The 20,161-nt window shown below is 43.4% G+C and overlaps 1 protein-coding gene across 2 annotated transcripts in view; it reads left to right on the top strand.

Annotated features, from left to right (window-relative positions):
- LOC111155650 (T-cell lymphoma invasion and metastasis 1) overlaps positions 1-20,161 on the top strand; it is a 200,621-nt gene that overhangs the window by 89,772 nt on the left and 90,688 nt on the right. For both annotated transcript variants that reach the window (XM_022515945.1, XM_022515944.1), the window contains exons 6-7: positions 15,859-16,083; positions 17,870-18,055. In XM_022515945.1, the coding sequence (XP_022371653.1) occupies positions 15,859-16,083; positions 17,870-18,055 (411 nt within the window). The remainder of the gene's footprint in view (positions 1-15,858; positions 16,084-17,869; positions 18,056-20,161) is intronic.

The raw sequence follows: 20,161 nt of genomic DNA, 5'->3' as shown, positions 1-20,161 counted from the left end.
ATCTGTTTCCTACATGCTTCAAACAGTGCTATTGAGAACAAGAAGATTTTGACGTAGTTCCTACTCTTAAAATTTTCCCATGTGATGTGGGAGAAAGACACATGGATAGATTTTTGTAGGATAGGAAAGCCTGACCATTAATGTTAAAGGGCGGATAAGGATGAATTGGTTGAAATGGATAGTGAGAATATTCCATGCAGAAGACAGATCTGGATAAAAGGCATGGAAAAGAGTAATAGGTTATTTCATTGAGTGTTTGGATTTGGCCCTTAAGTTATTTCCATTTGGGCCATTAAAGTAAGAAGGTGCTCTTTTTTTTTGTGAACAGGCAGAGAGCATGTTTTCTCTTGCTTTAAATCAGTGACATAAAACATAAAGAAGAGTGTACAAAACATAAATGTATTGCTCAATGAAGTATCACAGAGTAAATATGTACTACCACCTAAGTCACGAAACAAATTTCTAAGCCACTATATAAGCCAATTTCTATAAGCCACTCCCCCACCCACATACACACATGCGGGTTACTAGTTGGGTAGAGGGAATATGTATTTTATCATCCAAGCGAGGACACTTTTGTTTATCTGGGAATGTCATTTCTCCTTCATTTTGGGAGGATAGTTTTACTGGGTATAGAATTCTTGATTGACAGTCTAATTGGAGTGTTTTGAAAATATTATTGTACTGCCATCTGGCCATGGATTCTGATGAGAAATCAACTTTGACTCGTAAGAGGATCCCTTGTATAGATGAGTTGCTTCTTGGGACCACCTGGCTGGCTTAGTCCATAGAGCATGTGATTCTTACTCTTAGGGTCATGAGTTCAAGCCCCAAGTTGGGGGTGGAGCCTACTTAAAATGAAAAACACATGAATTAGATGAGTTGCTTCTCAGTTGCTACTTTTTATCTTTGTATTTAAACAGTTTATGGTATGTCTCTAAGTGTTAATTTCTTTCTCTTTATTCTACCTGGCATTCATTGAGCTTCTTGGATGTATGGATGTTTGTGTCCAAATCACATTTGGAAAGTTTACCGCTATAATTTCTTTGAAGACTCCTCCTGTCCATTTCTCTCTCCTTCTGGGACTTTCATTATGTTTATATTACTTGAACTTGATAGTGCAAGTCTCTGAGACCATGTTCATCTTTCTTCATTTCTTTTTTTGTTCTGTTTCATGGGCTGGATAATTTCAGTTGACCTACTTCAAGTTCACTGATTTCTTTTTTTGCCAGTTCAAACCTGTTGTCCAGCCCCGCTGATAAATTTTTCACTTCAATTATTCTACATTTCAACTCCAGAATTTGTATTTGGTTCTCTGAAAAAAAAATTCTTTAAATTTCTCTATTGATATTCTCTATTTGGTGAGATATCATTCTGATAATTTACTTCATTAGACATGATTTCCTTTAGTTCTTTGGATATATTCCAAATAGTTAATTTAATGTCTTTGTTTAGCAAGCTACCATCTGGATTTGCTTAGGGACGGTTCCTATTGACTGCCTCTTTTCTTGTGTATGTGCCATGCTTTGTTGTTTCTTTGCATGTTTCATACTTACTTGGTTGAAAACTATATTTTGGAGAATTTAATGTGGTGACTCTTGAAACCAGATCTTCCCACCCTCACCCCCAGGGTTTGCTGATAGTGATTGTTGTCACTGCTGCTTGTTTGTTAAGTGACTTTCCTGAAATCTATAAAATATTCTTTGTCATGTGTGGCCACTGAAGCCTCTGCTCTCAGTTATTTTAGTAATCAGCTTATGATTGGAGAGATTTCCTTAGGTTCCTGGAAACAGACTTCCAGTCTTCCCCAAGGATCTCCATGTCTTCAGCACTCAGGGAGCTAATTAACAACTCTGCCTTAGCCTTCGTATCTGCTTGCACAGAGACTCCAGGTCAGCTAGAGGGGTGAGCATAGGGCCTTCTCAGGGTTTTGTGGATGTGTCCACAGTCCTATACATGTATGTGACTTTATAGATTCCCTAAACTATGGATATCTTATGAATTCATATCTTACTCCCCAGCTTTTTAAAAAGTTTCTTGGTCAGCTACCTCTTTTGTCTCAACTATCATCATGGGCTCAGGCAGTGATGATATTAAACAGTTGTTACTGATTATTTTTTACAAATTCCCCTTGGGATAAAGGCTATCTGCACATGTGAGTTCTGAGGTAAAATAGGAGCAAGCCCTGTGAATGTGAATTTCCTGTGAACTATCAAGTCAAATAACGGTAGTTCTCTGAGAATGGTGTTTTGTGGGAGCTCATCACCCCACTCCACCACCCACCCCCCTGCCTTCAGTGATTGCTAGACTGCTCTTTTTCACCTGATTGTGTAGGTCAGGAGTTGAAGATGGGAATATGGCAAGCCAGAATGCCCTCAAAACTTGCTATTCTTAACTGAGATTCAGCTATCACTTTTTTCCAGTAGAAGTACCTAATATTGTTACAGCAAGACCAAATTAGTTGCCAGAGCTCTGAAAAAATTGATTTTGACCGTTTTTGCTAGTGTTACTGAATTTACAGAGGAGCAGTTTTTTTAAGGTCCTTACTCTCCCATTTCCACTGATTAAACTCATCAGGACACTTCAGAGACTAGATGGTTTTGAGAGAGATACCAGCTTCATTAACAATTACGCCAGGATAGCAGGTATAAATTACAGCAGGTTCAGGCTAACTGGGATGTGTAGCAACCTTTCCATAGGTGCATTTGGGTTGATCCCTATTTGGGGGAGGATAACGAGCAATGTTGTACTCTTTTATCTGTGTTCAGGATATGTTTGTCCACATTTCTAGTGGTATATACCTAGGATTGGTATTGCTGTGTCATGAGCTAAATGTACACATTCAGGTTTAGTAAATACTGCCAAACAATTTCCAAAATGATTGAAATAATTTATGCTTCCATCAGTGGCCTAGGAGAATTCCAGATGTTCCTTATCCTTGTCTAACACTTGTTATTGTCAGATCTTTTTTTATTTTTCATTTGTAAGCTATTTGTGTGAAGCTGAGTACATTTTTGAGGGTTTAATGACCAATTCAGTATCATTTTTGTTAAGTGCTTGTTTCAAGTGCTTATTCCTGCCTATTTTCCTGTTGGGTTGCCTCTCAGTGACTCATAGCAGTTCTTTACATATTTTGTGTTTCAAATTCTTGTTGATTATATGCATCGCAGATATCTTTTTCTACTCTGGCTAGCCTTTTACTCTGTTAAAGGTATGCTTTGTTTTACTGACTTTTTAAATTTAATGTATCTCATTGATCAAATTTTCCTTAATGGATAGTGCTTTGTGTATGCTGTTTAAAAAAAATCTGCTTTTTGCATCTGGCATAGCTTCTTATTCATGATTTGGATATCTTATATATGAGGGAATGCCTAACTCTGCTAATAATAACAATCAATAATAACATGTGATAGCAGCAGCTGTCTTCTACTGAGCCTTATTGTATGCCACCATCTGGAAAGTGTTTTACATTGTGAGTCACATATAATTCTTTAGAAAATTTTTTTCTTAACTTAAATATAGTTGATATACCATTTTCTATTAGTTAAGGTGCACAGCAAGGTGATTTGGCGATTCTATACGTAAATGTAATTACCATTCGTCACTGTACATTATTACGGTATTATTGATTGTATTCCTTATGCTGTACTTTTCGTCTCCATGACTTATTTATTTTATAACTGGAAGTTTATACCTCTTAATCCCCTTCACCTGTTTCGTGCCCAAACATCATTCCCCCCCCCCCCCCCCCCCCCTCGCCCCCAACCCCAGGAACCACCAGTTTGTACCTGGTATTTATGAGTCTGTTTCTGGTTTTGTTAGCTCATTTGTTTTCTTTCTTCAGTTCCACGTATAAGCATAAGTCACATTTAATTCGTACAGCAATCAGTGAGTTGGATTGTATTATCCATATTTTAACCAATTGACGTGGACTGTGTTCCCCATTTGGTGAAGCTTGGGCTTTTACAATGGGTAATAATTAGATGCCAAGTGACAGTTCCTGAGTGTTGGCTGGATTCATACCAAGCCTCTCTTTCTCTAAAGTCTTTTAGTGTCTAAATATACTATTTATCCCATTTCTGTGACTATTTAAGAAGGACATGGGCAGGAGTCACTGACCAGAGTCAAAAGGCCCTGTTTCTCATTCTCAGAATTAAGCCACTCATTGGGAATATTTCAGTATTTCGGCCATTCTTGGCTAATCTGATCGGTTTCAGGATACTCTCCTTTTACTCACACACTGCTGATGTGAATTCCTTTTGAAAGGAATGCCTTCCTGGCCATAAAATTGCTGGTACAATCTAAATATCCAATAGGTCACGTTGAATAAAATTCTTTGGTGGCAACATAGGACCTTATTCATGAAAACCTCTATGTCCTCTTGTTATGGGGAAATTTTTATGCCACTTACGTGGGATAGAGCACAAAATCAACCTTTTCAGAAGAAATTGCTGCTGTTCAGGATCCATGAGGGCATTTTCTACCTTCTACTTATTGTAATCCACATGACTCTAGAGGGGCTAGGTTTGAAAGAAACCTGTGTGTGTGAGGGGTGAGGGTAACGCAAGGGAGATCAACCACAATTATGGAAATAATTTGTAGTTATTCCAGCCCTGGGGCTCAATTCAGGGTGCACAGTTGACAGAGCCCACATGCTGCTGATTTGGTGCTGTTTTTCAGATCCGCCCATGGTAAGGAGATTCATGTTACCAGCGAAAGCAGAAAAGGGGTTTTGTGTGTAGGATGGGGTTGGGAATGGGCCTGAATATGAGAGCAGCTTAGGTAGAAGAATTGCTGTGCTGTCTGCAAAGGGAGGCAATGGCTCCTGCATTTCAACTTTTCTAGAGATCTCCCCTCCAACTGGAAGCCGGAACCAGCGCCTACCACCTACAAAGTACAATTTCGTATTGGGCCTTCCTCTGTCCATTACTGGTGGATGTTACGTACAGTTCCAAAAAGCTCAGGGGCTTTTATGGTAAGAATGATGCCTGATTGGAAACAAAATCATATGCAGTGACGTATCTCCAGAAGTGTAGAAAATCTCTGTCAGGGGTCACTGCCTTTCCATAGAAGGTTTTCTTATCATTTAGAAAGTCACCTGGGGCTGCCTGGGTGGCTCAGTGGGTTAAGCCTCTGCCTTCAGCTCAGGTCATGATCTCAGGGTCCTGGGATCAAGTCCCGCATCAGGCTCTCTGCTGGGCAGGGAGTCTGCTTCCTCCTCCCTCTCTCTCTCTCTCTCTCTGCTTGCCTCTCTGCCTACTTGTGATCTCTCTCTGTCAAATAAATAAAATCTTAAAAAAAAAAAAAATAGAAAGTCACCTGTAGGAGGATATAGCATGGATGTTAAAAAGAGATTAGTGAAAAAGGAATAGTATTTACACCTTTATGACAAATTGGGGGTTAGATGTAATAATCCAAATCAGATGTCTTGTAGGTAGCAAATGCTCATTACATGTTACGGTTCTCATTTTAATTATAAGGAAAAGTGTCTAGTGCCCTGTACTCCTCTTAAGTAAGTATCTTTACAGAAGGTGAGTGTGGCTTTCCGGTGACGAGGCTAAGGCTTTGAGTGTTACTAGGCTCTTAGGCTCCAGACAGTTATTTTGAAGTACCACATCTGGTTCTGTGTAGACTTGATGAAGGTCATTGGCACACATGCCCTGAACCAGGGCAGCCAGATTTGGGGAAAAACCTGGAAATCATCTTCCACAAGGAGGCATCAAGTGGACTTGGTAGAAGAGACTCCAAAGGTGATTTAGCCTCTTGAACTTGAGTAGATTAAAGTCTAGCCTTGCCTTCAAGGTAGGCACTGTCTCTGCGGAGCCCCTGCTGGCTGGTCAGCCTGCCCACTGCATGACAACCTCCATCCCTGGGAAGCTTGGAGCTCTTCAACCATCTGCTTTGCTCGTTAGCTCCAAAACTTATCAAGTTCTTTGTTGTGTTGAGATAGTACTTTATGGTGACTTTTATCGTTTTCCTTTGTTTCCATATGTTTTCCAGGTCTAAAGCAATTCTTCCTCTTCTTTCTTCTAACCTTTTATATGCTTGAAAACAGCTCTCATCTGTCTCGTGCCATGTCTTCTGTTCAGGCTTCCCTGTGGAAGGTTTCTGAGCCATTCTCCCTACGATTCAGGTCTTTGGTGGTCTTCCTTGTAAATAGTTCTGGAACCCAACACCCTGTCCCCTGTGAGGTCAGTCCTACGCAGTCTGCCCACAGTTTGGTTCCTGCTTCTTCCCATTTTCTCCACCACGCTAGTGTCAGTTCCTTAATTTAGTAGGAACCGCACCAAACTGTTGATACATACTGAGCTTGTGGTTTATCATACCCACAACATTAACTCTTACAAGTTCTCTTCCATCTTCTTATAATCAATGTTTCAAGAACTCTAAATCCAGAAGTTAAACATACTTCTTTGAAATCTTATGTTTGTGGTTTCTGGGCTTCTGATGAACTTGTTGAAATCTTCTTGGATCCCAATCTGATCTTCCCTCTTAACTTCATGCTCCTCTGCAGATCAGACAAACTGGACGTTTTGTCATTGTTTTCTGTGTTGGTTTAAATGTTGCCGTAGTCTGTAGCTAAGTCCTGTTTTCCCATTGCCATAGATCATCTCCCTGCCTCTAGCTAGCCACTTTAGAAATACTTACTGTTGGTTTTGACATGGGTTAGTTGTGAAGGTGGGTAAACTCCTAAGATGTCTGGAGCCCCAGGCAGATTTTATCTATATAAAGAATTTGACTCACCCCAGATCAACTTCGTCAACACCATTCTGGTGGCCCATCTCATGCAGTCTAGTGAAGGAAATACCAGATAGGCTGATGGGAACAACCTGCTAGGCATAGACTCATCCAGGAGCTCCTTAGCCTATCTTGTTGATGCTACGTATGGGATCCAGGGTCAGAAAGCTCCCTGAAAGGGAGAAGGGAGGGGTGTTCCTCCTGGACCCTGTCCTCTTCAGGCATCAGAAGGGGTTTTTCCAAAGTACGGGTCCCCATTTGCTTAGCTCTTAGGAGGGTACTGATGGAGAGTGTGGATGTTGGAGTACAAAATGAATACACAGGGCTGATAATCATTTACGGCACATGCCCTACTATTACTGTATTCAGAGGTCTCCTCACATATGTTAAAAGTACAGTGCAGGGATATAATTGTGGCTGAGCTAGATTTTAGTATATAGTCTGTATACTATTATGTATTATCCAAATAATATGTTACTGACTGTATTTGTCTTCCTTTTTACATTATTTTAAATTTGTATGAAGTCAATATGAGCACATAGTTTTAAAGAATTCAGTTAACCTTAAAAGGCTTAGAGTGAGAGTCTCCTCTCATCCTCTACCTCTACCCCCAGCCTCAGGTCGGTCCCCAAAGCAACTAGGCTCAGTTATTTTAGCTGGGTTTTTTTTTTTGTTTGGTTGGGGTTTTCTTTTTTCTTTTTTTTTTTTTTTGTATTTTTTCTTTTTTCTTGTATTTACCCTCATTTCTCATTAACATGTTTACAGTATTTCTTAATTGACTTCAGACGTCAGCTACTGACTTTCTGTGATGACAAATGAATATTCAGCTGTATTATATAAGAATTCTCCTTTCTTCATATTTGTATATTATTATATGAACATTTAGGATTAAATCAATAGTCTCTGTTATACTGTTAAGGTTTTTCATGCTGCTGTGACCATATAAATAGTATTAGCTGCTGGGCCAAATAGGGTACCATCATTTTATTTCCTTTCTTGAACAACTTTTTGGGTTTTTTTTCTATAGTTAATGCCTGCCTCTTATTTTCTGCTTCATTTACTTATTTTTATGCCTAATTAGCAGTATTTTCTAAATCTCCAACTTATTATCTAGTCACTTAGTACTATATTGTGTCCTGGAGATTGCCTTTCCCTGGTCCTTTACCCTCCTGCTCCAGTCTGTCTCTTTTCCTGGCCTCAGGCATAGTAGTTACCCTGGTTTTCCCCTCATTACCGTAGTTAGATTCTTGGATTGCACATCTTCCTTTTTTCTCCTTCCTTTTCAGGAAAACAAACAAACAAACCTGTGATAACTTCCTACAAAATGGTTCATATTTGAGAATATCTTCATTCTGCCTTTTATTTGAATTATCTTTGAGTAATTTGGAATTTGGTTTGAAAATTATTTCCCCTTTATTCACTTATAGTCTCATACCAGTCACATTTTGGATTATCTTGTGTGTGCTTTATTTTCTCTTTTGAAGTTTTAGAATAATTTTCTATCACCAGGGTTATGATTTCTTAAAAGGGTTTGCCTTCTGTTGAGATCTTAATTGTCTTTTTATTCCTAAAAGCTCCTTTTCTCTCTCTCCCTCTCCCTTTCTCCCTCCCTCCCATTTTCTCCCTCCCTTCCTCCTCTTCTCTCCTACCTCTCCTTCCTTCCCTTCTCTCCCTGTCCCATCCACCCTCCCTTTCCATTTTTCTCTTTCCTCCCTTCCCTCCCTCCTACCCTTCCTCCTCCTTTCTTTTCTCTTTCTATCCTTCTCTCCCTGTTCCTTCCTCATTGTTCCTTTTTCATTGTAAACTGTGCATTTGTTTATAGCCTTAGATTATTTTGTGTCTCTGTCTCTGGGGATGTTACTGGATTTTCAGGGAATTTTCAGGGCTTCATGCATTATTTCTCTTTCTTTGAGATACATTGGCTTCTGTGCGCTTTGGTCTCTGGCTTTCATGCTAGAGGCATTCATCAAATGTCTGGTGGTCCTTGATTATCTGATCATATTTAAATGTGAGGTACCAAAAAACTGCTCGGATATTGTTTGTGCCATCTATGGGGGGCTTTTACAGCATGAACAGATGGTAAGACCTTTTTTTTGGGGGGTGTCCGTTTGACAGTATTTGTTGGTCTTTTCTGCGGGGCTCCTCGGCTTTGCCAGAGATGACTCCTGCCCTTGCATCTACTGGGCAGCCTTCCATTGATTCCTATTTGCAGTAAACAGTTCCTCCTTTTGTGCTTGTCTTCCTAGAGTCTGGACCCTCTCCTCTCCGAAGAATTTACCTTAGGTGGGTGGGGGGGTAGGGAGAGGAGGAAGTATGAGGTGGGGGGGTGGTACCCAGTTTTATGACTTTGTGCAGTGGACGAGGAGAGCCTCATATTAAGTTCTCTTTGCAGATGGTAAAGATGATACTGGGATACTGGGACACCTGGCTGGCTCAGTCCGTAGAGCATGTTACTCTTGATCTTGGGGTCTTGGATTTGAGCCCCTTTTTATTACTTAAGGAAATTTAAAAAATGACAGCTTATTTAAGTCTTCTATAAATAAGATTAAAAAATAGAAAAAAATAAAGACTTTCAAAATTCACACAGGAACTTCATTCCCTGCTAACCTCTTAAAAACACCTAACTTTATTCCCCTTTTCTTGGTTCTTTTTAAATGGAAAAAAAGAAGTTCAACCTACTTGACAATTATTCTCGTGCCTCTATAAACTCAGATTATCTGAAATTTTAGTTTCCTAGATCTGGCATATATTCCCTAGTATTTCTCTCGTTTAAAATGAATTTCCCTTTTCCTGCCACTCACGTAAACCATTGATTATCTGAAATCACTGAGTATCCTCCATTCAGTTGGGTAATTGAAGCTGGAGCTATTTAAGTACATAATGAAGCCCTGAGCTTCATCTTAACTCCGCACTCAAAGGGGCTCTTATGCAAAATGCATTTTTTGCTGATTATATTCCTCTGTTGGCAAGAACTTTGCTTATTCCCTTCACTGAACTTTGTACAGTATTTATAACATCTCCAGCGGGCAAAGGAAGAATCACGAAATTCAGTTTTGCTACCTGTCTGCTGCTGTTTGTTTAATGGAGGCAGATGGGTGTGGGGGAAATCACAACCGTGGTGACAGGAGTGGGGGTGAGGGGGTGTCTCTCCTTCCTGCCCTTTGACCCCTGGATTCTGACAGAGGGCCCTTGAGTGGACCTAATGACCCTAATCAAACTTGCCTGCTTCAAGAAGGCAATGCAAAGGTAGCAGCTTTGAAAAGCTTTTTCTAGCATGTCAGATTTTAAGTCCTGGGAGACAGTCTATCAAGTTAGTGGTCTGCTGTGACCAGCTCTGCAGACTGCCAGGAACTGTTAACAGAGTTTTTCTGCTTTACTCGATGTTGACATCAGTCAGGGTGGGCTTAGCCCACCCTCTCCTGGACACATAGCTCTGGGTGTGCCCCTGGGAATGGACCGGCCCTTTCACAAAGCTGGTTTAGGGAACTGTGCTTCTTAGAAATAGACTCTGCTGTGTTGTTGAGACGGGACAGCAGGAGCAGAAGTTTTCTCTAATGGAACTGCCTTCAGCCACCGACAGTTCTGGAGAAGCTTGGAGGCTCGAGGCGTACTTAATGGTTAAAATGCCTGATGGATACATTTTCCGTAAAGCTGTAGGCAGACTTGTCTCTCTCTCTTTCTGTAGGCTGTGGGGCTTGGTGCTTTTGTGTGTTTGTTTTTTGAAGATTTTATTTATTTATTTGGCACAGAGAGAGAGAGAGAGAGAGAGAGAGAGTGCAAGTGCACACAAGCAGGGGCAGTGGCAGGCAGAGGGAGAGGGAGAAGTAGGCTCCCCTCAGAGCAGGGGGAGTCTGATTTGGGACTTGATACCAGGACTCCGGGATCATGACCTGAGCTGAAGGCAGAGGCTTAATCAACTGAGCCACCCAGGCGCCCTTGTGTATTTCTCGAAGTCTTAATTGTGGTCAAGTACACATGATATAGCTTCTTAACTGTCTGTAAGTGTGCTGACATTTGGTGGCGTTAAGTACGTTCACATTGGGGTGTGTCCGTCACTGCCGTCCATCTGCAGACTCCTCTCATCTTGCAGACCTGAAACTTGGAACACGAGCTCCCGCTCCCCTCCTCCCCGAACCCCTGGCAACGACCATCTTTCTTTCTTTAAATAAATTTCAGGATAGCTGCTCTGCCAAATTTAAATATACATCTTTCAAAGGCTCCTTCGCTTCTCGGCTAGTATCGGTCTTTCTTTCCACTTCTTTTTTTTTTTTTAAGTAATCTGCACCCAGCCTGGGGCTCAAACTTAGAACCCCGAGATCGAGAATCGCGCGTGCTCCATCGATCGAGCCAGCTAGGTGCTTCCACTTCCTAATGGGGATGCAGACATAAACTCTCTGGCATCAGAATAGGGGGTGTGTTGCCCTTGGCTGAGTTTGGCAGAGACCCTCAAAGGTGGAGGGAAGAAGGGGTCCTGCTTTCATTAAAGAGAGGAAAAGGCTGTTGTTATATAGAACCTATCAGATTATGGCTCTCCTTGTGGTTTAAAGTGTGTTACATAGACTCTTCGAGAAGCATTGAAGTGGGATTTTCACTAGTATCAGTCAGGATGGTTAGATTATTCTGTAGGAAGGTGCAGCCCTTTTCATTCTGCCACGTGTCTGACAGATACTGGTCTGAGGCCGTATTTGTCCCGGACCCTCTGGAACCCAGGCTGACAGAAGGTTCATCCTGACACATGGCTTCCATGACTGTAAGCAGAGGGACCAGAATGGGAGTGAATCGGGCTTGTGTTTAGTGATGACACATGTCCCTTCTCCTCAGATTCATTGGCCAAAGCCATGACTTGGCCACACTGAACTTGAAAGGGAGCAGGAAGGTTCCATCCTCCTGTGTGCCCAGGGAGAGGTCAAAATGTTCCAATTGCAAAATGAATGACACCACAGGGGGCCGGGTTCAGAGGAATCGATGAGAAGTAGGGGTTCAGGAGCAGCGTGGCATGTAACAAAATGATTTTCATCATGGGATTGGTCAAGATCAAGGTTTGTAATAAATTCCTGTGTTATACCCAACTTTTTCTGGGCTTTGGTTTCCCCATCTGTAAAGTGCACCTGGGCCCCTTCTAGGGGAATATATTTTAAGTAATATATTTAAAAGATTTAATATATTTAATAGATTTAAAAATTTTAAATCTCTAACTTAAATTAGCAGAGCCTGTATTAGGCGGTTGGAGATCTTAACCATTAATTCTTCAGATCTGCTATCAGGCATGTAGGTTTCCTTTTCTTGCTCCATGGGGTAAGGCGGGAGGGGCCTGGGGGTGGGGGTTTCTCACGGAGGCGGGAGGTGGCTGAGGAGCCTCTGGGGGAGACAGATGCCCCCCTCACAGCAAGCATCGTTGATGTGCCGGGTGTTTCTACAGCAGACGATTGGAGCCTCTCCTCATGGCACGTGCTGCCTCCCCATAGATTGTCTGAGACGCTCCCAGCGGTGTCCTTTTGAATAGGTGAAAATGCCAGCTCCCCTAAAGTCTGAGCGCTCCCTGCATCCCCTGAGCTGCACACATGAAGGAAAACGCATGCTTCGGCTCAAGGAGGCAGCTGCTTATCCGATGACCGGGCCCCCATTGAGAGGATCAGGCTGCTTGGAGCTTCCCTTGCAATCTTCTAGGGACAACTTTTAAAGGAAAAATGAAACCTGAAATCTATTATTTTTAGGATAGTCACAGAAAAATTCTGTGTAAATTTAGGGTACTGAATCTTAGAATTTTTTTTTTTTTGTAAACTTGCTATTAAAGTATAATTTCTACACAGGAAAGTACACATTTTGATGGCATTTCCAAAAGCTCATACCCCCATGTCGTACGCATGTGTAACCAGCACCCAGACCAGGGAGCTGAACATGGCCAGTGCCCCAGACACCCCCTTCATGGTTCCTTCCAGCTGCTTCTCCCTCCCCAACTCCCACCAAAGCTCTCCTCTTCTGACTTGTAGTGGTACATCCGGTTTTGTCTGTGTTTGTGCTTTAGACCACGAGAATCGTAGTCTCTATCCTTGTATGTCTGGCAGCTTGTCCTCAGGGTTACGTGCGTGAGGTGTATTCACCTTGTGGTCTTAAGTTCTCCGTGCTGTAGCGTACTTCATCGTGTGATCATACCTCACGTTACGTATCCATTCTGCCGTGGGCGGGTGTTCGGGTGGTTTCCAGTTTGGCCCATTGCAGATGATGCTGCTGTAAACATTTTGGTATAGATGTTCTGGTGAGCGTGTGGATGCATTCTCGTTGAGTGTATACCCGGGATTGTATTTTTGGGGTCACAAGGCATGCACGTACTTAGCTTCTTTTAGGTAATGTCCAGCAGCTTTCCAGAGCGCTTACACCGGTGGTATATTTCCATCCAGCAGCAGCCAGCAGAGCCTGGGAATCCTAATTGCACCATATCTTCACCTGCACTTGGTATTTTCTTCCTGGAAGCTTTTTTTTTTTTTTTTTAAAGATTTCACTCATTTGAGAGAGAGAGAGCACGTGCATAGAGGCAGATTGAGAGGGAGAAGCAGACTTCATGCTGAGCAGAGAGCCTGATGCGGGGTTCAATCCCAGGACCCTCACATCATGACCCGAGCCAAAGGCAGATGCTTAACTAACTGAGCCACCCAGGCACCCCCCCTTTTTTAAAGATTTTATGTATTTGAGAGAGAGAGAGAGAATGAGCACGGGAGGGACAAAGGGAGAGGGAAAAGCAGCCTCCCTGATGAGCAGGGATCCTGACATGGGCCTCCATCCCAAGGTTCTAGAATCATGACCTGAGCCAAAGGCAGAAGCTCAACCGACCGAACCACCCAGGGGCCCCCTCAAAGCTTTTCTTTTAGAAAAGAATCCTTACTAGGTTGTTTTTCCATCTGAGCTAACTTCGCCCTCCCTCCTTCCTTAGCTCCCTCCCTGGACAGACAGATAGTTAGTTAGATAGATGAAAAATAACTCTACTTGGTAACATACCCGCTAATGCCGAGGCACCGAGAGACTCCAAGGGTCAAACCCTGTGCTCTGTACCAGGCAGGAACAAGCCTGGTGCATTTATCACGTATGGGAGGACCTAAAACTGTATTTTTCTGGAGTTACTTGAAAGTAATATATAAAGATAAAATGTAAGATAGTGACTTTCCAAGAGGAGATACACCTTAACAGTTTGAAGCAACATTAAGCATTTAAAGGTGAATGTCCCATACAGACCCGCAGGTCCCTACAAGTATTTACCTCGAATTTCCGCTGTCACTACCTCCTCTTCTCCCCCTCAGTTTCCACAAGATGATCCCACTTGCTTTGCTCTGCCGCTCCTCTGAGAACGTCCAGCTCCCTGACGTCTTCATCAGGCGCAGGCATATACTTCTCTCCAAAAGTCACAACTGCTGGGTTGTTGAGGTTTGCCCGACAGGTGGTGGCTCGGTTGGCTGGTGCCATGTTGCAGTTCCCTCTGTGGGACACCACACCGAGGGGATTCAGAAATAACGTGGACACCTGGGGTGGTGTTTGGTTGCTGGGGTGCAGAGTACCAGGCAGTGGGGGCCCGTGACTAGAATTTTGTTCACCAGCCATCCCTCCAGTAAGTTTGGAGACTAAGAAGATGCATCAGGGAGGGAGGGGGAAAAATCAGTGTCCTGTGCGTGAAAATGATGTTGGCTGTTACTTTAGTACTCAAATGGCCAAATAGACCTTTTTCTTCAGTGAGCTAATTTCCGAGTGTTTATTAAACCTCTCTGGGCTTCAGGGGGTACCTGGAAAATTCTAGCCTGTCCTCATTTAGAAATACCCGTTGACTGAGTTCCTGAAGTATTTGTAATGGTGGTTTAGTGCAAATGAGCTGTCTCCCCCAGACTGTTCTCTGACTTTCACCTTTCAGAGCCGCTTGAGTCGCTTTGAGTTGCTTGTCTGTTGCTGGGGGATGGCCATGTTAAAGGAGAACGGAATGGGAAAAGCCGTTCCTCGCTGCTGGGTGGCTCCACTTCCTAGAAAACTCCCACGTGTCCCCGAACATAACGCTGCTTCTGGCTGCCTTGAGCTCCTTCCGCAACCCTAACTGTGTCATTACTGCTTGACTCTGGCACGGGGCCTGTGGATTTGGGTCACAGCAGCTCACCGGGGGCAGGGCTGGTGTGTTCCCTGGCCAGTGATGTTCCTTGGCCTCATTCTCGACCTTGGAACTGACCAGCCCTCTCTGAAAACTGACCTTTGCTTCAGAACAACCCTCTTTGCTAGAAACTAAGCTCTCCATAGTGTCTTTTTTTTTTTTTTTAAAGATTTTATTTATTTATTTGACAGACAGAGATCACAAGGAGGCAGAGAGGCAGGCAGAGAGAGAGAAGGAAGCAGGCTCCCTGCTGAGCAGAGAGCCCGATGCGGGGCTCGATCCCAGGACGCTGGGATCATGACCTGAGCCGAAAGCAGAGGCTTTAACCCACTGAGCCACCCAGGCGCCCCTCCATAGTGTCTTAAATTCGGACTGCTGTTCACATAAATGGACAAGTAAATAAATAAATAAATGGGTGGCTTGTAAGCGATAGATTTTATTTCTCACCTCCCGGAGGCTGGAAGTCCCAGATCAGGGTGGGAGCATGGTTGAGTTCTGGGCAGGCCTGCCTCCTGATTCAGAGACTGTGTCTTCTTACGTGTCCTCCCTTGGCAGAAGGGGACTAGTTAGCTCCCTGGCCGCTTTTTATAGGAGCGCTAATCTGCCACAGGAAGGCTCCACCCACATGACCTAAGCACTTGCCAAAGGCCTCACCCCCTCCTACCATCACACAGTGGGGTTAGGATTCCAACATTTGAATTTGGGGGAGACAAATTCATTCCGTCACAACAAGCGAGTTCTGAGCAGACACAGAGACTCCTATCCCACGCAGCTCTTGGAGGCCGGGGGTGGGTGTGGTGTCTGACCCAAGACCACCTTGTTTCAGTGTCTCTGCAAGGGGAGGTCGGGATGGTGAGCCTGACCCACGACATAGGCAGACCTGTCACCCTGACTCCCGAGGCCGTGGCTTTTCTAGAAATGCTCTGGTTCCCTGCTGATAACCTAAGAGGCGGCTGTTTCTTCTCGGCCCCCACCTCCCCACCCAACCCCCCCTACAGACCACCAGCCAGACGGAGCTGGAGAACTGGATCACCGCCATCCACTCCGCCTGCGCAGCGGCCGTCGCGAGGCACCACCACAAGGAAGACACGCTCCGGCTTCTCAAGTCTGAAATCAAAAAACTGGAACAGAAGATTGATATGGATGAAAAGATGAAGAAAATGGGCGAGATGCAGCTGTCTTCAGTCACCGATTCAAAGAAGAAGAAAACTATATTGGACCAGGTACTCGTTCTTCTGCATTGGGACTTGGGTGGGGGAGTGGTAGGTCTCCCAAGTTCTTGGGCTCCTTGGAATGACAGGATCATCGGTGATGTCGTTGTCAGCCTGTCATCCGGGTGGCTGAATTCTTTACTGTGACCGTCACTGTCCCTCACCCACCGTTCCCAGCTGATTGTTGTGAGCGGGAGGGAGCAATATTACATGGAAAGAATCTGATAGAGGAGGCTTCTCACTCCCACTGGTGCCACGCTCCTTCTAGGGCATTTGTGAAATTGCGGAGTCTGCAGTTTGCCCCCCTCTCCCACTCAGGTTGATGAGGGGCTCGGCTGTGGTGGGACACACTCCCGATTCCTCAATTTAGAAAAGGTAGAGTGTCTTTTAAAAAAATGTGTTGCAGTGTTTGAGCAGAAGTATAAAGAAAGACTGAGCGAGGTGACAGACAGAGGACACGTTTGCCTTCTACTCAGTTGTTTCCACGCCTGTGATAGCGTCTAGTCGTGCTTTGAAGCTTTGTCTTAATGTTTAGGAAATAATTATGTGGGTAAGTGAATTTAAATCACTGAGCAGTTGATGGCATGGGCCAGCCTGTGGTGTCCCACGGGTCTCGCCCTCTGTTACCTGACACGGTATTTATTGTCATTGACACGAAAGTCACGTGGCATACAATGACCCATTTCGAAGTGTCCGATTCTGTGGCATTTCGTTCATTCACAGTGTTGAGCCCCCACAACCTCTGTCCCGTCTTGTTGCCAGACATTGTGATTCACCCCAAAAGGAAGCCCCATTCCTGTTAAATTGCTCCCCCTGCTCCCGGCGGTCTGCCTCAATGGATTCACCCATTTTGGATGTTTGGTGGAAGCAGAATTACATAACACGTGACCTTTTGTGTGTGAATTCTTGCCGTTTGCGTCATGTTTTGGGCTTGATCCACATTGTAGTGGATCTTTGTACACACCACGATTTATCCTTTTGTCCACGGGTGGACATTTGGACTCATTCCACTTTCTGGCTATTGTGAATAGTGCTGTGGACATGTACGTACGCTAACACTATATTTCACGTCAAAGTAAAAAGTCCATGTCCACCATTAGTCGTTATCCAGATCATGGCTAACATCACTGAGCCCTCGCTGTGCACCAGACCCCGTACTGAGTCTCATTCTTGCATGATCTCCTTTAAATATCACCTCCGTCTTAGGAAGTAGGTATTACTTTGCCATTTTGAAAAACAAGGACACACACACACACACAAAAGAAAGAAAGAAAAGAAAAACAAGGACACATATCTTGGATATACCCTGTGGTTGGAATTCTATTAGAGCCTCAGTCTTCACCTTCTAGTGTTTTCTGCTTCCCACCCTGTACTGTCTGCCGTGCCCTCTTCCCAACAGCTCCTGATCTCTTTGCCTGTGATCTTTAATTTGCCTCACTTTTCCTAGAATTTTCCAGTGGTAGAAATCCTACATTTGGGTTTGTGGCCCAAAGCTTGGAGTTGATGGGCTAGAGTGGCCCACAAATGTGACATCTGTAATGGGAGGACACAGAACAACTAACATATACTTTCCGTTTACCAAACTGATGTATGACTGTAGATCTTTGTGGGGGGAAAAAACACTAAGTTATGAAAACAGTAAGACTTGAGCTGCTTTTCCCTAGGAAACATAGGGTACCTGTTGTTTACCCCTTACAAGTGTGATCAGTACCTTGAGAGCATACAGATCTGTACCGTTTGTGGAGGATAAAGTTGTTAACGTTTGTTTTCCCTTTTACTCACCTTTTCACCACTGTAGATCTTTGTTTGGGAGCAAAACCTTGAACAGTTCCAAATGGACCTATTTCGTTACCGCTGTTACTTAGCTAGCCTCCAAGGAGGGGAGCTGCCAAACCCCAAAAGGCTTCTTGCTTTTGCAAGCCGACCAACAAAAGTGGCGATGGGCCGTCTTGGGATCTTTTCTGTATCATCCTTTCATGCCCTGGTGAGTAGAAGCTGAGGTGTGTTTAAGAAATACTTATCTTGACTGTTAATCCTGAGCAGGACTCGACAAGAGTGTCGGCTGTGTTTTTCTAGTTTACTGCTATGTGTGGATGTCTGACATGTCCCCTCCCTCTGTGGTGGGTACAGATCTTCGTTTGAATCTGTTCTGAAATTTATTACTTAACGCCTGTCTTGTTGGGCCCTAAATTACTGTGCGAAGAAGACATGAAAGTTAATTATCTTAAGAGATTTCTGCATGTAGTGTTTGTTGATAAGTTGTGTCATCTTTAGGCAGTGTCCTGGTTTTTATCCAAATACAGATTTTTTTGATGTTAACCTCATGGAAATGTTAAGTGGAGAGCTCTCTCCTGCATAAATGCATTAGACACACACGCACAAAATCATATAAACCATATAGTAAACATAGATCTCTTTGGAGATCATCCTTCTCACTCTAATTTTAAATATTGTAATTCTGGAAATCAGTTCTGGACAGTCATGACTAGCCGATGCGTTCGAGGAAGGTAAAGATCTTCCGTGATTTTCCAGCCCGACCGACATAACGTATTTGCTCCGGAAGGAGAGTGTTCCCCTGACCTCCAGAGTGGCAGATTGCCTCGTCGTGTTGTGTGTTTGCAGTCTGTAATTTTATGTGCTTGCTAAATTGCGAACAGCTTTATGTACTTTTGGCTCCTTTCTTCTCAAAAATTGCTGTGCGACTAACACGGTTTCAGCCCATGCAGCTCAACACCCACTTAACATGTACTGCACCTTTAGCACATTTGCTGCGGAATTAAATGTTAAGGCTCAGGTTCCAGAAGCGGCTTTGGAAGACCTTGGCTGTGCTGCTCTTGGTTCGCCGTGTCAGCTGTACCCTTCAATTGAGTTCAGAGCTGTGATTCAGTCAGAGGCGTTTGTATTCTTTATAAATAGATTAGCGTCATCATTCAGATAATTAGGGGTAGATTTACATTTTTAAAGAAGTCTTAAACCAATTTCTGGACTTATTAAAACTGGCATCCTGATTTGTTCTGCTAATTACAGCTCAGCCCTTAGTCTCTCTTGGTCTCCCTGGCTACAACCTCTCCATATAGTTATTAAGTCCTTTTTTCTTTTCTTTTCTTTTTTTTTTTTTTTTTTGTAGGGATGGGTCAACATGCTGTGATGTCTAATCTTGCAAATGGTTTTTAGTTTGAGGCTCTAGGGCTGTTTCTCTGAGACCCGGACATCAATTTTAACTTGACCAAATCTCAGTTTGCCTATTGTGCAAAAAAACAAAACAAAACAAACGAACAAAAACCCCGAATTGGGATAAAAATTCTTGTTGGCTGCATTGCAAGAATGTCAAGGCAGCTTTTGTGTCACAGGAGCTCATGACATCCATGGTGCAGGTCCCGTATTAATTCTAAACCCCAAGCATCCGAATGGCCTTTTTCCTTTTCCTGGGCTTGATTAGGTTTCTTAGAAGAAATAATTCTGCAATCTACCTAAAACTTCTTTGCCTTACTTTCTTCAAAGCCATCAGAGCTGACTTCTCTGAAACAAGGAAGTAAATCACTGTATTGTTGCCCTTCTGTAGTTTATCTGCCGACTGTCTAATTTCCTCTGCCTCACTATCTGTGATTTGTGTATCTTTTTCTTTTGATGGGCAGGCTGTGACTGTCTGGCCAGTTCAAGATGGGAGAGTTAGTAACTTAGGCTTTTTGGTCAGTGATTTTATTTTATTTATTTATTTTTTAAATAAAAGTAGAGAGAGGCGGAGAAAGAGAGCTAATGCACAAGTTGCGGGGAGAAGCAGGCTCTCCGCTGAGCAGGGAGCCCGATGTGAGACTCTTATCCCAGGACTTTGGGATGGTGACCTGAGCCGAAGGCAGACGCTTAACCAACTGAGCCACTCAGGCGTCCCTGATCAGTGATTTTAAAGAATATATATATATATATATATATATATATATATATATGACCTTATTTATTTATTTGACAGAGAGAGACACATCGAGAGAGGGAACACAAGCAGGGGAAGTGGGAGAGGGAGAAGCAAGGCTTCCTGCCATGGAGCAAGGAGCCCGATGCGGGACTCGATCCCAGGACCCTAGGATCATGACCT

The sequence above is a fragment of the Enhydra lutris genome, unplaced genomic scaffold (genome assembly GCF_002288905.1).
Source record: "Enhydra lutris kenyoni isolate GAN:26980312 unplaced genomic scaffold, ASM228890v2 scaffoldscaffold43, whole genome shotgun sequence".
Taxonomy (NCBI): Eukaryota; Metazoa; Chordata; class Mammalia; order Carnivora; family Mustelidae; genus Enhydra; species Enhydra lutris.
The sequence above is the reverse complement of the archived record's forward strand: the minus strand, read 5'-3'. Positions and strand labels throughout refer to the sequence as shown.